Source organism: Artemia sp. Qi Xiang Cuo, chromosome 4, assembly GCF_049724085.1.
Source record: "Artemia sp. Qi Xiang Cuo chromosome 4, ASM4972408v1, whole genome shotgun sequence".
Classification (NCBI taxonomy): domain Eukaryota; kingdom Metazoa; phylum Arthropoda; class Branchiopoda; order Anostraca; family Artemiidae; genus Artemia; species Artemia sp. Qi Xiang Cuo.
Genome location: NC_142797.1, coordinates 13,558,734 through 13,573,206, shown reverse-complemented (window position 1 = coordinate 13,573,206; position 14,473 = coordinate 13,558,734). Strand labels below are relative to the sequence as shown.

General features: G+C 35.0%; 1 protein-coding gene across 1 annotated transcript in view; it reads right to left on the bottom strand.

Annotated features, from left to right (window-relative positions):
* Nucleotides 1-275: 275 nt before the first annotated feature.
* The window catches only part of LOC148952791 (arginine--tRNA ligase, cytoplasmic-like), a 53,549-nt gene continuing 39,351 nt past the window's right edge, over nucleotides 276-14,473 (bottom strand). The window contains exons 6-9 of the mRNA XM_089087782.1: nucleotides 13,965-14,094; nucleotides 8,100-8,386; nucleotides 3,966-4,134; nucleotides 276-514 (exon numbers count right to left, since the gene is read on the bottom strand). Of these exons, the coding sequence (XP_088943908.1) occupies nucleotides 276-514; nucleotides 3,966-4,134; nucleotides 8,100-8,386; nucleotides 13,965-14,094 (825 nt within the window). The remainder of the gene's footprint in view (nucleotides 515-3,965; nucleotides 4,135-8,099; nucleotides 8,387-13,964; nucleotides 14,095-14,473) is intronic.

The window sequence follows — 14,473 nt, the reverse complement described above, 5'->3', positions numbered from 1 at the left end:
ATTTATTCAAAACCTTGGAAACTATCCAGGCTTTTGCCCCAAATTTCAGTTGCATTAGAATATTCTATCACCTTTCCAGTGTCTTTTGCGACCCAGCCATGAAGGAGGTGAGAATAAATAGAAGTGGCAAGGGGCTTTGAAGCTTGTTTTTCCAAAAATGTCCATATTGTACCCAAATTGAGCACGATATATACATTCTTAATCTTCGGGGATGAGAGGTGAGAGAATTGCCGACTGGCCAACGGCTGCATTTAAAGTTTATTAGTTTACTTGTGCTAAACAGTCGAGATTTTTGTTGAGAAAAATGTCAATAGCTTTAGGAAGCACTTGATGACGTATGTAAACAACATTACCTTGTCAAATGAAAAAATATAATCTCCCTTCCTATTGTTTGACAAATCCGCGTATTTAATGCAACCATAGGCAACAGACATCTTGGCTTCTTCTAATTCTTCGGGAGACAAAACACTGTCACGGTTCTTCTCAATAAGCCTATCACTTGATCTTTTTATGCCTAAATGAAGACAAATTATATACACAAGTTACAGGATGAAAGAAAGTTGGAATTAATTAATTTTATGACTGTCTGAGAACCAATTTTTCATTATTAAAAACAAAACAAAAACGAAACTAAACTAAAAAATAAGGAAACAAAAAGAATAAAAGAACAGAAAAAAAAAAGAAGCCAAAGACAATAATTTTTAGACAATAGTGCCTTTTGTTAACAATTGAATGAAGTTCCAATTGAAGTTATAATTAAAATAAAGCTCAAATATAATAACGGATAAAATTTTAATTAAAACAGCTAAAAATCAAAAAGAAAATGTATATGTATTAAAAAAGACCAAGTACTCTGCCTGCACATCGGGAACAGAAGAGAGAGAGAGAGAGAGAGAGAGAGAGAGAGAGAGAGAGAGAGAGAGAGAGAGAGAGAGAGAGAGAGAGAGAGAGAGAGAGAGAGAGAGAGAGAGAAAACAACAACACTAGATTTAAAATTTTTTAATACAACTAGGCCTACATTTGAAAAAATGGATGAATTTTTTCGTTTATTGATGTGGCGGAAGAGCGTTGACTTCTCACATTGGCATTTATTCAAAAGTTTATTTCATAATTTTGACCTTTAGTAAGCAAGTTCAATTTTCATCGACTTTACAATTTTTCTTACCAAGCAATTTCATCACAAAAAACAACCCTAAAAATGAATATTCCCACCAGAGAATGACATACAAACTTGCAACATTGACCCCCAATTAATCTTTCATAAAAGCCAATATGACCAAGTCCATAATAAAATGCACTGAAGATTATTCTTCATGCTTAAACACCAACTACCGGCACATTGAAGACCTCAACATTGAAAATGCCAAAAATCGTTGAAAACTCCAACACCGAAAACACCACTGAACATCATTCTTTATGCATAAACAACAACTACCAACATTGAAAACACCACTAAAGATTGTTCTTCATACTTAAACACCAACTAACATACTCAATATACCAAAAACCATTGTTTTTTTTCAATGTTTCAAACACCAGAAAATGATACAATTAACTCCAGAGTATATTAACAAATAAAAAAAATCGAAAATTCAAACTTCATATTGCAAAAATTACAAAAACTTCTGACCAGATGATTGGTGTATAAAACCAAATGCTACATTAAAACTAGCAATGGATCTTTTCATTAAATTTTATCCGCAGTTTTTTTTATAGACAAATTAATTGTTTAATTAATTAAACAAACAATTTATTAATTTTCAATTATTTAAACAATTAATTTAGATAATATTGACCGATGAAGTTTTGGCTATCAAAGTACGACAAATACTACCTGGCCATTGGAACAAAAATTTGTAGCAAAATTTAGCAGGTGTAACCACTACCACTCGGACCACCTCTGACGTCATATGGGTCGCGTGAAACGCTAAGGATAAGTAAACGGGCTTGTCGAATAAGTAATCTTGGACAACTGCTCAACTACACTATTAGTAATAATAGTTTGCTCCACAAAAAAGCGCCGCAAAACAGCAGCTTTATCCTGAATATCAATTTTAAATATATTAGATTTTAAGTCATTAATACAATGAGCTTAGATCAGTTTTAATCGTTTAATTTAAATTTATTTTTTAATAATTTTAAAAATGAATTTAACAGTTCAACATATTTCTTACAATGGTTGTACTCGTGACAGACAATAACATTACATTAAACTCAGACAATACATTAAACTTAAAAGTAATTAATACAATAAGCTTAGTTCAGCTACACTCTTTTGATATGGACTGAAAAAAGAAAATAATAAACTATTTGAAAATAATATATAAAAAAATGAATTTAACGGATGGGCATGTTACGGGGATTAGATTTTAAAACTCATTAATGGAATAAGTTTACTCCAGTTACAGCTAGTCTCAATAAACAAAGAACGAAAAAGAAGACAATAATTTATTTTTAAACAGTTTCTAGATTAATCTAATAGCTTAAAGGGATTCGATACCTTAAAACCATTTAGCGAGCCTCAGGTTTCGGCTGATCGTCTCAAAGACAAAGGGTCCATTAGAGAATCTCCCTGGGGACTAGGCACCATAGCGATCTATTGTTAATCTGTGATTTGACGTTGATATTTGATTGAAAAGACAAAGAAATCTTACGTCTCCTGTGTCGGCAAGGTTTTCAATAAAGGCGTTTTAGACCATAGGTTTTCAACCATAATAGGTTTTCAACCATAGCGAGCTATTGTTAATCTGTAATTTGACGTTGATATTTGATTGAAAAGACAAAGAAATCTTACGTCGCCTGTGTCGGCAAGGTTTTCAATAAAAGCGGGTAGTACCACAGGAGACTCCTGAAGCTGCCAAATTGCTCAGATAATACTCGTTTGAGCTGAATTTTAACGTTTCCGAGCAGGTATACTAGAGAATTTTAGGGACTGCTATTTCGTGACCTTTTGGCACAAGTTAAACGAATTTCTAAGATTTCTCAGGACGTAGGTGTCGGCTTTCAGTTTTCTGTCATTTCTTCAGATCTCTTATCCGAGCTCTACAAGTTATGGCAAGATCCCCCATTCAATTCTGAATAGTTTGGCCACGTAAACTAAAAAACTTATAATTGACGAGATAGGGTGACTATCAAGGGCGTATCCAGGATTTCGTAAACAAAATCTTCCTCTTTGTCTGGGGACGTTAACTCAGAAAACTAAAAAGCGCATCAAAAATTTGTTTAAATGCATTTTTGTTACGTTTTTATCAATCGGACAAGAATTTCGGCGGGGGGGGGGGGGTTCAAACTCTGTAGTTCCCTCCTATAAATGGTCTTGCTGATCCTTTAAAGTATCAAATCCCCCTTAACATATTTCTTACAATGGTAGTAATCATCACAGGCAGTCTATTGGGAAAAATCCCCCGATAAATCATGATTCAAAAAGGTTTTTAAAAATAGGTAGGGGGATGAGAGGAATTTATCTAATGAAGATAAAAAACCAAGGTATTTTTCCAAATCTGGGAGAGAAGATATTTTTTTTTTGTTTTACTTTTCCAATAAAAAAAAAACAAAAAAGCAATTTTTAAAATTTAGAAGGATGGAGGCTATTGCCCCGTCCCTCCCTCTGTACAGTATCGAACCCCCTTAACATATCTCATACGATGGTAGTAATTGTAACAGGCAAGTCTATTGGGAAAAATCCCCCGATAAATAATGTTTCCCCCCGTCCCTCCATCTTAAGAGATAAGTTAAGGGGTTTCGATACGATACGATACTATAAAAATACCCCGTACTACCATCGTAAGAGATATGTTAAGGGGGTTCGATACTATAACGGGGGAGGGGCGGGGCAATAGCCTCTTTGATACCTCCTTTCTGGCCTGAACCTTGGCTCCCTTTGTAATTGCCCTCGTCCGTCCCCCTTGTCGTCACCTCCGGTCCACAGCAATTCGAGATCCTACAGATTGGAGACAACAACTTACCTTCGTCTAGGAGGTCCACAAGTCGAATCGTGTCACCTGATCTTGTTTTTAGTCTTTTCTTGTTTTCCCCGAGCACAACCCCAAAACCAACATGATCAATGCGCACGCGATTTTTGTCAATATAACCAGCACGTTCCATACAATCAAACAAAGATTCAAAATGAGAGCTCTAAAAAAAATGAAAAAGTAACAAGAAGAAAAACGCTATGTTAAAAATACAAAATCAGAAAAAGGAAAGGATCTGAGCAAAATTTTCAGTGTTGTGGGCCAGTCAAGACTTATTAGATTTTTATTTCAGTTTTTTTCTAGTCGAAGAAACGGACAAAAACGGATAACTTATATTTTTTCAATTCCATTATCAAAAGAGGGAATTCGGCGCAACTCGTTGTACTATGTTTTTTGAGTGTGACATTCTATTTTATTTTTGACATTTGATATTCGACAGTCTATTTAAAGAAAGTCTGCTTTTATAGTAGACCTATGCTAGGTCATATATCTGTTTATCCTAACAAGTAACCATGCACGCAATGAAAGGAACGTTGAACGTTCAACTGACCCGAGGGGCTGGACCGCTATAGTATTTTTCAATCTAAAAACAGCTGTAACTGTTCAAAACATGCGTATTTTACGCACATTGTCAAGGTAAGAATTAACGGTCAATTTGTGTTAAGAATTAGCCGAAATAATTAGCTAAAGAATAACGCTAGCTTTCAAGCTAAGAATTAAAGGTGAATTTGGACATTTATATTCGAAGGCTTGACTCACTCGAATCGAGTATTTTCAGGAGATTTGTGGAAATGATTACTGTAGAAGGGGAAAAAGGGGAAAAAGAGGAAAAAAAGTAAAGATTTAAAAGAAAAAAGGCCATTTATTTCAGCGTGTTTTTATACAATCTCACTTAAAATACTGTTGAGGGCTTGGCCAATAACATTAACTTCTCTGACAAAAGTATACAACTTTGTTGTATAATGTTTTAACAACTCCGCTGTTATAACAGCTTTTAACAACATTATAACAACTTTGTTATTATAATGTATAATGTTGTATATAAATTCGTTAAATTCAGAGCATTGTCCTGGAAAAAATTGCTTGCAAGCCTTTGATCATCAGGGTGGAGGAGGGGTACAACAGCCAACTTGAGGCAATAACAGCCAGGCAGGGTGCAACAGCCAGGCAATAAAGAATGATTACAAAAATTTAATGGCATCTCTCAACGAAATTTTTAGATTTTCGAAATCTACACAGAAAACATTAAAGTTTTCTTTGTAATTTTTCGTAAAAAAATTCCACCGGAAGATTTAAAATATTTAAAGCATTTTTGACACGTTTAAATAATTTAACATTCGAATGGGCTTTTCTGACCCAATGGACGAACAATACGCAATAAGTAATATTAGGAATAATAATAAAAATTATAAGAATAAAAAAAAAAAATAGTAAGAAAGCAAAAAGACTAAATATAATTTTTTGGTGAGGAATCTTGATATACTTAAATAAAGTGTAATTTTTTTAGTGTGTAAATGAGTGGTTCCTAACCAAATTCAGGCCATACCCAACTATTTAAAATTTCAAAATTTCAACTATTTAAAATTTCACTGCCCCTTCGTGATATTTAAAAGAGATTTAAAACATTCGTATTGCAGTATGTTAAAATTCACGCATGTTCATATTAAACAATACGTCTATTTTTTCCCCAAAAATCATATCTACATCTATGAAAGTAACGTAGAAAGTATTACTAGATAACAAAATAGACAAAAAAACAACCAAGAAAGGCTACATCTAGTTTATATAAGGGATGTAAAAATTGTACGAGATTTCACAAAGAAAATAAAAAAAGAATTTGGGATTATAACTGAACTCAACAAAAACAGATTGATAGCGTTAATTAATATTACAGTAGCCTATAACTTTGCTTGTAGTAATATTTTACTTTCCATGAAAAAAAAAGAAGCGAAAAATAGAAATTTATCGACGATTTCCAGGTATCTAATAGAGAATGTGCATGAAAATGGATTTAACTCCGATAGGAATTAACGATTACAAAAATAGGGATTAAGGTAGGGGAACTAGGGATTTCAACCAGCTTTAGCCACTCAATGGCGCTGAAAAGTACAAAGTTATCAATAATTTCATATTAAAAAAAAAAAAAAAAAAAAAAAAAAAAAAAAAAAAAAAAAAAAAAAAAAAAGCACACAGCTAGCAGAGGACGTCACAAAACAAGAAATTTTAACACAGAATAAAATGGAAGAAATACTAAAATGAATTATCAAAACTCTACACAACATTTTCAAGAAGTTCATTATTGTAGTAATTAAAAAAGTATGGAACAGTTGACAATGGATACCGTTTTGATGCCTTTCGGAATGAAGGACAAAGGAAATGGCAAGGTGAAGTGAGGGTTTTAGGGTCCCCCTCCCCAAATAGCATCGTAAGGAGGTGGAGCCTTTCAAATACCCTTTGAAGCCTCAGTGTCTACAGACTGTACTCATACGATGTAATGCCCAAAACATTATTTGACTGTTTAAGCATAGCCTGGTCAGCATACCATTTTATAAAAAGAGTTTACTACCCGAAGGTTCTCAAATATTTTGTATTTGTTTTTTTTTTGCTTTTGTTTTTTAGTCCGAATTTCATTGTGTTGTTTGGCGAATTGTGCTGCAGTAAATGTTCTTATTTCATACAACAAGCATTTTGCTTAAAATAAATAAATTATTTAGAAAAAATTAATTCTTTACTAGCATTTACTTTCTATGTAAAAAAAATAAAATAAAAAATATTGACTACTGTTCATATTGAGAATACTGAATGTCTATGAAAATTGATTTTACTTAAAAGAGAACTGAAGGAGAAATAGGGATTTCAAGCAAATTGTCTATGAAAATTTATTTTACTTAAAAGAGAATTAAGGATTTTAAGAGAAAAGGACTGAAGGGGATATAGGGATCACAAGCAAACTGTTTATGAAAATTTATTTTACTTAAAAGAGAATTAAGGATTTTAAGAAAAAAGAACTGAAGGGGAAAGAGGGATCTCAAGCAAATTGTCTATGAAAATTAATTTTACTTAAAAGAGAATTACGGATTTTAAGAGAAAAGGACTGAAGGGGAAATAGGGATTTCAAGCAAATTGCCTAAGAAAATTGATTTTACTTAAAAGAGAATAAAGGATTTTAAGAGAAAAAGACCGAAGGGGAAATAGGGATTTCAAGCAAATTGTCTATGAAAATTGATTTTACTTAAAAGAGAATTAAGGATTTTAAGAGAAAAGGACTGAAGGGGAAATAGGGATTTCAAGCAAATTGTCTATAAAAATTAATTTTACTTAAAAGAGAATTAAGGATTTTAAGAGAAAAGGACTGAAGGAGAAATAGGGATCTCAAGCAAATTGTCTATGAAAATTTATTTTACTTAAAAGAGAATTAAGGATTTTAAGAGAAAGGGACTTAAGGGGAAATAGGAATTTCAAGCAAATTGTCTACGAAAATTGATTTTACTTAAAAGAGAATTAAGGATTTTAAGAGAAAAAGACCGAAGGGGAAATAGGGATCTCAAGCAAATTGTCTATGAAAATTAATTTTACTTAAAAGAGAATTAAGGATTTTAAGAGAAAAGGACTGAAGGGGAAATAGGGATTTCAAGCAAATTGTCTATAAAAATTAATTTTACTTAAAAGAGAATTAAGGATTTTAAGAGAAAGGACTTAAGGGGAAATAGGGATCTCAAGCAAATTGTCTATGAAAATTAATTTGACTTAAAAGAGAATTAAGGATTTTAAGAGAAAGGGACTTAAGGGGAAATAGGAATTTCAAGCAAATTTTCTACGAAAATTGATTTTACTTAAAAGAGAATTAAGTATTTTAAGAGAAAAAGACCGAAGGGGAAATAGTGATTTCAAGCAAATTGTCTACGAAAATTGATTTTACTTAAAAGAGAATTAAGGATTTTAAGAGAAAAAAACCGAAGGGGAAATAGGGATTTCAAGCAAATTGTCTATGAAAATTGATTTTACTTAAAAGAGAATTAAGGATCTTAAGAGAAAAGGACTGAAAGGGAAATAGGGATTTCAAGCAAATTATCCGCTGAATGACGATGAGAAGGACAAAGGTAATAAGAAAAAGTACTGATTTCATACTTGTCCAAGGTCGGTGACATAGATGATCCAGTCTGCTTTTTCAACTTGCAGTCGGTGGCACAAAGCGGCAATATCAGACGTGTCATAGGTGTAACCACCATCGGATTTAACAACAGTTAGAGGATTTAAACCTTCTTTGAGTGGGAACATCACATATCTTCCTTCTTCATATACTAGTAGGTTTTTCTGCTTCAGATCTTCAACTATTTTTTTCATAGAATCCTGGTAAAAAGACTCACCACGTTCAGTAATTTTCATATCAAGGCGATCATATATCTTTTGAAATTCTGAAAAAGAAAATTATAATTCAAAGTGGCTACGCTGAAAAAATGATTCACATTATTTGTCGTAGTTAAACGACTAGTCAGAGATGTCATCTCTGACTAGTCAAATTGGAATCATAATTATTTTTCAGGATATTATCATGATTGCCCCCATAGGAGCGATCTAGTAAAGAAGGAACCTTAGCCCCTAATAACCGAAGATTTAAAACACATTTGAAAAAAAACTGTCAAGGGAAGTAGAATCGCCATTTTTAGCTGATTCAGGAATGGTAACTATGGTTAGTTGCAAAAACAATTTTTTGAAAATTTCGAGAAATAGCCTGACACCCCACACAATAAGGTCGGATCGAAAGAAAAAACTGCGCCATTGGAATTAGCATAACCAAAAATCCCTATAAGGAGAATTACAGTCCCCCCACCCTCTTGAACAACAAGAAAATTCACATTTTTGCATGGGAAGCAGTGACGTGTCTCACTTTCTTTCTTTCTTTTTTTTGCCGCTAGTGGGGCGCTAAAACTTCAAAGAAAGATGTTGAAGGGTTCACTTGAAAAGAAATCCCCATATTTAGCGATTTTTGCAGGTAGTAAAACATAGTATTAAAAATCATATACAATTCTTGATATTGACATTAAATTAAGGCATTAGCAATACCCGAGCGAGCCCGGGTGTTGTTCTATGATAGAATGAAAATGTTGGGATGTTAATGGAAATTGACAGAATGGAAATAGGATGATAGAATGGAAATGGAACAGAATGTTCTAGGATAGAATTGAAGGATATATAAGCAGAGAAGTGGCCTAACAACCCATATCCCCTCCCAGCATTTCACAATTTTAATGATTTTCTTATAATATCCTATATTTTTTCATGTACTTCTCTGGTTTTTTTTAACCACCCCCCCCCCTCTGAAATAAATCAGCAAAAAGTCAGAACATTAGTCAGAATCATAGCCATAGCCGGGTAAGGCTCTTTAGTAAAGGCACAAAAGAGAGCGAACTTTTTAAATACCTTTTAGGATGCCCCCCCCCCCCCAAAAAAAATCTTCAAAAACAAGGCTCAGTTGAAATGCAGACATTTATCAATACAGACCAGCACCCCCCCCCCCCCAAAAAAAAAAAACAAACAAACATGGAAACATGGAAGTCCTGCTCAGATAGCTCGATTCTGTAATGAATTGTTAGCAGCAGTAGTAATCGTGACATAGTAGTAATTATAATTTTCCATGGGGGAGCTACAGAAAATAAAAAAAAAACACATAAAAAATTTGTTTAAATTCATCTTTCCTACGTTTTTACGAGTCGGACAAACATTTCGGGGGGGGGGGTCAAAACCCCTAATGCCCGGATACGGCCTTGAATCTGAGGCTAACACAGCAGTACACGTAGCGCCAAAGTTAATTTTTTTTTTTCACGCTGATCTGCTTGAAAATTCCAGGGTATTTTCAATGCCTAGGAATGCCCTGAAATGCCCTGTTCAATGCACTGAAAATACAAGGGAAACTTTTATTCAGACCGAAACATAAGGAAACGAATCCGGTTCCATTGGTAAACCCAGATCGGATCGACATAAAAAAAAAAAAACAACAAAAAACTGCACCATTGGAATTACCGCAGCCAAAAATGTAATTAAAGAGAATTACAGTCCCCTCCCCCTCTTGAACAGCAAGAAAAGTCACATTTTCGCATGGGAAGCAGTGATGTGTATCGCTTTTTCTTTCTTTGCCGCTAGTGGGGATGCCTAAACATTAAGGAGAAATGTTTAAGGGTTCGCTTGAAGGGTTCAAAGGTTTTGAAAGGGTTCCTAAAACCCCAGATCGGATCGAAATAAAAAAAAAAACCGCGTCACTGGAATCACCACAGCCAAAAATCTCATTAAAGGGAATTAATGCCCCCTTCCCTTTCCTGAACAATAAGAAAAGTACATTTTCGCATGGGAAGCAGTGATGTATATCGCTTTTTCTTTCTTTGCCGCTAGTGGGGGTGTCTAAACATCAAGGAGATATTTTTAAGGGTTCACTTGAGAGGAAATCGCTATATTTAGCGCCTTTTGAGCTAGCCCGGGTATTGCTCTAGGATATACAATGAAAGGGTAGTGGCCTTACGACCCATATCTCCTCCCAACATTTCACTATTTTAATGGTTTTCCCTCCATTAATTGAAGAGTTGAATACTGAGAAGCTCAATTGTCAAAAAGAGACAATACAACAAACCAGGACGACTAAAATGCTATAGCAAGCTAATGATCACGTAACCCACCATCTCCGGCTCTCAACGTTAAGCGCTGATAACAAGAGAGGCGGCGATTGATGTGGTTGACTATGTGCCTCCCTAATTTATTTTGCCCATCCCCATAAATCTTTGTAAATACCTTAATTGGACCGTGTTTTACTGAAATTTTCTTTCTTTATATTTTCATTGAAGAATGTCAAATTTGATCCCTCACCCCCTGGATTTGAAAAAAAATCCACCTCCTCAAAATTTTGTGAACTGCCACAGGTGGGAAAGCATTCGAAAGTTTTTTTTTCAAATTGCGCATTTAGAGGAAACCCCCTATGAACATCAGTAGGGGGCAATGACTTGGGGAAACAAAATTTCACAAAACATCATGAAAAAATAAGAGATATTACCCTCTCAAGCTCCAAAAAAATATCCCGGTAGTACTTGTTCACGTCCTAGCTATTTGAATTTGCTGGTGACACAGTTAACCCCCTCCAGCTTTTTTCCTGGTAGGAAAGTGAAAGTAATATTTTGTGTTAAACAAAATCAGCAATAAGAAGGGTACTATCACTACGCAGTGCTTATATTCAGGCTTAATTCAACTGAAGGGGGGACAAAGATTAATTTATATTTGCTCCCTCCCCAGACCACCGTCTATATTTACCTGCATTTTAACAAAAAGTTAAAACATGTCAGCGTAAAAATATGCTATTTGATACATTAGGTACCTGTCTCCCTCCCCACTACGTAGCAAACCACTTATACTCCTCCCTAATTTTGATGCAAAATCCCCCCCCCCCTGGAAATTATGCCTGAAAAATTTCTCCTTAGCATACTTTAATTTGAAAAGACTTATTTTTTATTTAAGTTCTAATCATTTTCCAGGTCATGGCGGATATCTTCACACGTGGAATATTTTTCCCAAATCCCCCCCTCATAGAGAAAATTTCTCCCGAACAAAATTTCCTCTTGGAGGATTTTTCCCGACAATAGTTCTTCCATGGAACATTTCTCCCGGTGATAATTCACCCATGGAGAATTTGTCTCTCGGATAATCCCACCCCCACAGAAAAATTGCCGAGAGAATTTCAACCCCATTGAAAATTTTTCGGGACAATTGCCCCAGAACATCCCCAAACATAAAATGGAGTCGCCAAAGAGAAAGTAAAACGATTAAAACGTATTTTGTATATGAATTCTGGCAAATTTTACCCCGTGTTAAACTACCTCTGGAAAGTTCACCCCCTGGAAACTTCCCTTCCAACGAAAAATCTTCCCGATAGAAAATATCTCTCCCCCAAAGAAAATCTGCCAACACCCCCCCCCCCCCCCCCCCCCGAAAAAATATCTGGATAGTTCTCAACAACCAATACTATATGTAAACAACGGGAGAAGTTAATAGCTTTAAGCCCTTATCCCGGGTCGTTTGGTGGGTCAAGTAATCATCATAGACATAGTTATTAGATCTTTTGAGTATGTTTAACAAAATAGCAATCTAAAAATTTGGGTCTGACTTGGGGGAAAAAGGGGTGTAGGAGAGGGCTAGGTGCCCTCCAGTATTTTTAATCACTTAAAAAGGCAACTAGAACTTTTGATTTCCGACCAAATAAGCGCTCTTCAGTTCTTCTAGGCCCGCTGGTTCAACAGGATCCGCCCTGGAACCCCCCCCCCCCCCCCACAAAATACAACTAAAAATACAAAATACAAAATGTAAAAATACAAGTTTCACATGCCTGTACACTATTTATAAGAATGGGGATCCATTTCCTGTACCAGCATTAAATTAAGTAGAATTCATATGAAGATGAAGATCAGGAGTGTAATTTACTATGGGGCAGAGGGACAGCTGTCCCCTCCAGCTGAAATTTAGCGTCTTCGAAAATCTTGTCAAGACTAAGATAGGCGTACATAATTCAAGCACCCACAGAAAAATCAGTTTTCTTTAGTATACCTTATGCCTTTATGCTACTATATAGCTTATTTTTCATTTTTCACTATCATTTTCACTTGGCTTGGGAAAATCTGCTCCAACTTTGCCCCCCACCCCCTCCAGGATTTTGATGAAATTACCCCACTAAAGAAGAGGTGTTTTCAGGTAAATTTGCAATTAACTCCATCTGATGTGATATCTGGATGCAAACCGAAGTCGTTGGGCTAGTGCCATTGAAAATGAGGAAAAGACATCATATGAATTCTTAAATAAAAAGTATCACGGTTGCAGCGATAGATGCAAACTAGTAAAAGACAAAGATAGTAAAAAAGAACAAACCTGAAACCCCATAAAATAGTGTGGGATAAAAACACGTTGTAGACCATTAGGATTGCCTTGGCCGAAAATACCCCTATTCAGGAAATTTAGTCCCTTAGCTTGAAAAACGAGGAAAATCTCATTTTTTGCACGGGAAGCAAATTTTTTTCTTTGCTTCGTTAGTTCTCTGCTGTGTAACAAACAAAAACACAATTCGTTTATAATATCTGGCTGGTTTTAAAGCTTAATACTACCGAAATAAATATGAAAATGATTCCAAAACAATATAATCAGCAAACAATAATACAAGGAAAATAAGCAAACTGGTATATATAGTCTAGGGCTGTATTCAGGGTTCTAGCATTAGCCAGAAACTTTTCTTAGGGAAAGGAGAGATCTTAGGAGGGGGGGGGGGCCAAATGCCTCCCCTGCCTCATATACATGGCCTTGGTCATTTCCATTTTCATTGTTCATAATTTATTTCAGCATTAGTGTGCTTTTTAAGAGCAAAACTGATAGTGCAATTATACAATTTTTTTCGACCCACGGAGGCAAATCCCAAATTGGATTTGGATGTGACACAACCATGGGGCTAGTCAAAATAACCGAAAAAAAACTACCAGACCTGTAAATGACCTGTAATGACCCAGGCAATACATGTAACAAAAAGACTGTCATATCAAACAGACTATCATATCAGTAAAAAAAGACTGCTGAAAAAGTAAAACAGCAAAAAGATGACCAGATACAACCATTGGAACAGACAATGTAATAGCAAATAGACTACCAGACCTGTAAATTACACGTAATTAACCAGACCAGACCTGTAACTAAAAGACTACCAGACCAAAAAGACTACCAGACCTGTAAAAAAAGACTACCAGACACAACCAAGGGGGCAGTCAAGGTAACAACAAAAACGCTACCAGACCTTTAAATAACCTGTAATTATCCAGACCAGACCCGTAACAAAAAGACTACCAGACCAAAAAGACTACACGGACTACCAGACACAACCATGGGGTCAGTCAAGGTAACAACCAAAAGACTACCAGACCTCAACACACGGCCCGAATACATACTGAAATAAAAGAAAGTAAGCCTAGTGTTAATTACCTTTCCTAGAGGTATCACAGATAAGTTGCCACCGTTTAGTTTGGTCTAGGTCATGCGCCTGTAATTCTACTACAGCAGCATAGGCTCTTTTCTTGAATTCACCATCTTCATCAAAACGTTTCTTCGATTCCTAAAATTATTTTATTGTATTGTTAATCAGCAGTTTTAGTTTTTGCGGTTTAGCATTAGAAAAGTTTAAGCATTAGAGAAGGGGTGATTAAAATGTAACAGATGGTAGCACAATAAGATGAAATATCATTTAGGGACGGATTTTTAAGGACAAAGAGCGTTGTCAAATGTAATCAGTTAGTTCTGCTTAGTTATTTTCACGGTTAAACGTGGCAACACTGAGGAAGATCTAGTAATGCCCTAAAGCTTCATGATTTTGGAACAACCAGAACAAAATCCTTAGGAAACTGTGGTTTTCAAAGTATCAGCGGATCTAATCTAAGTAGATATGATTAGTACCTAAGTTACAATTAGTAGATGTAAAATAAGAGTTATATATA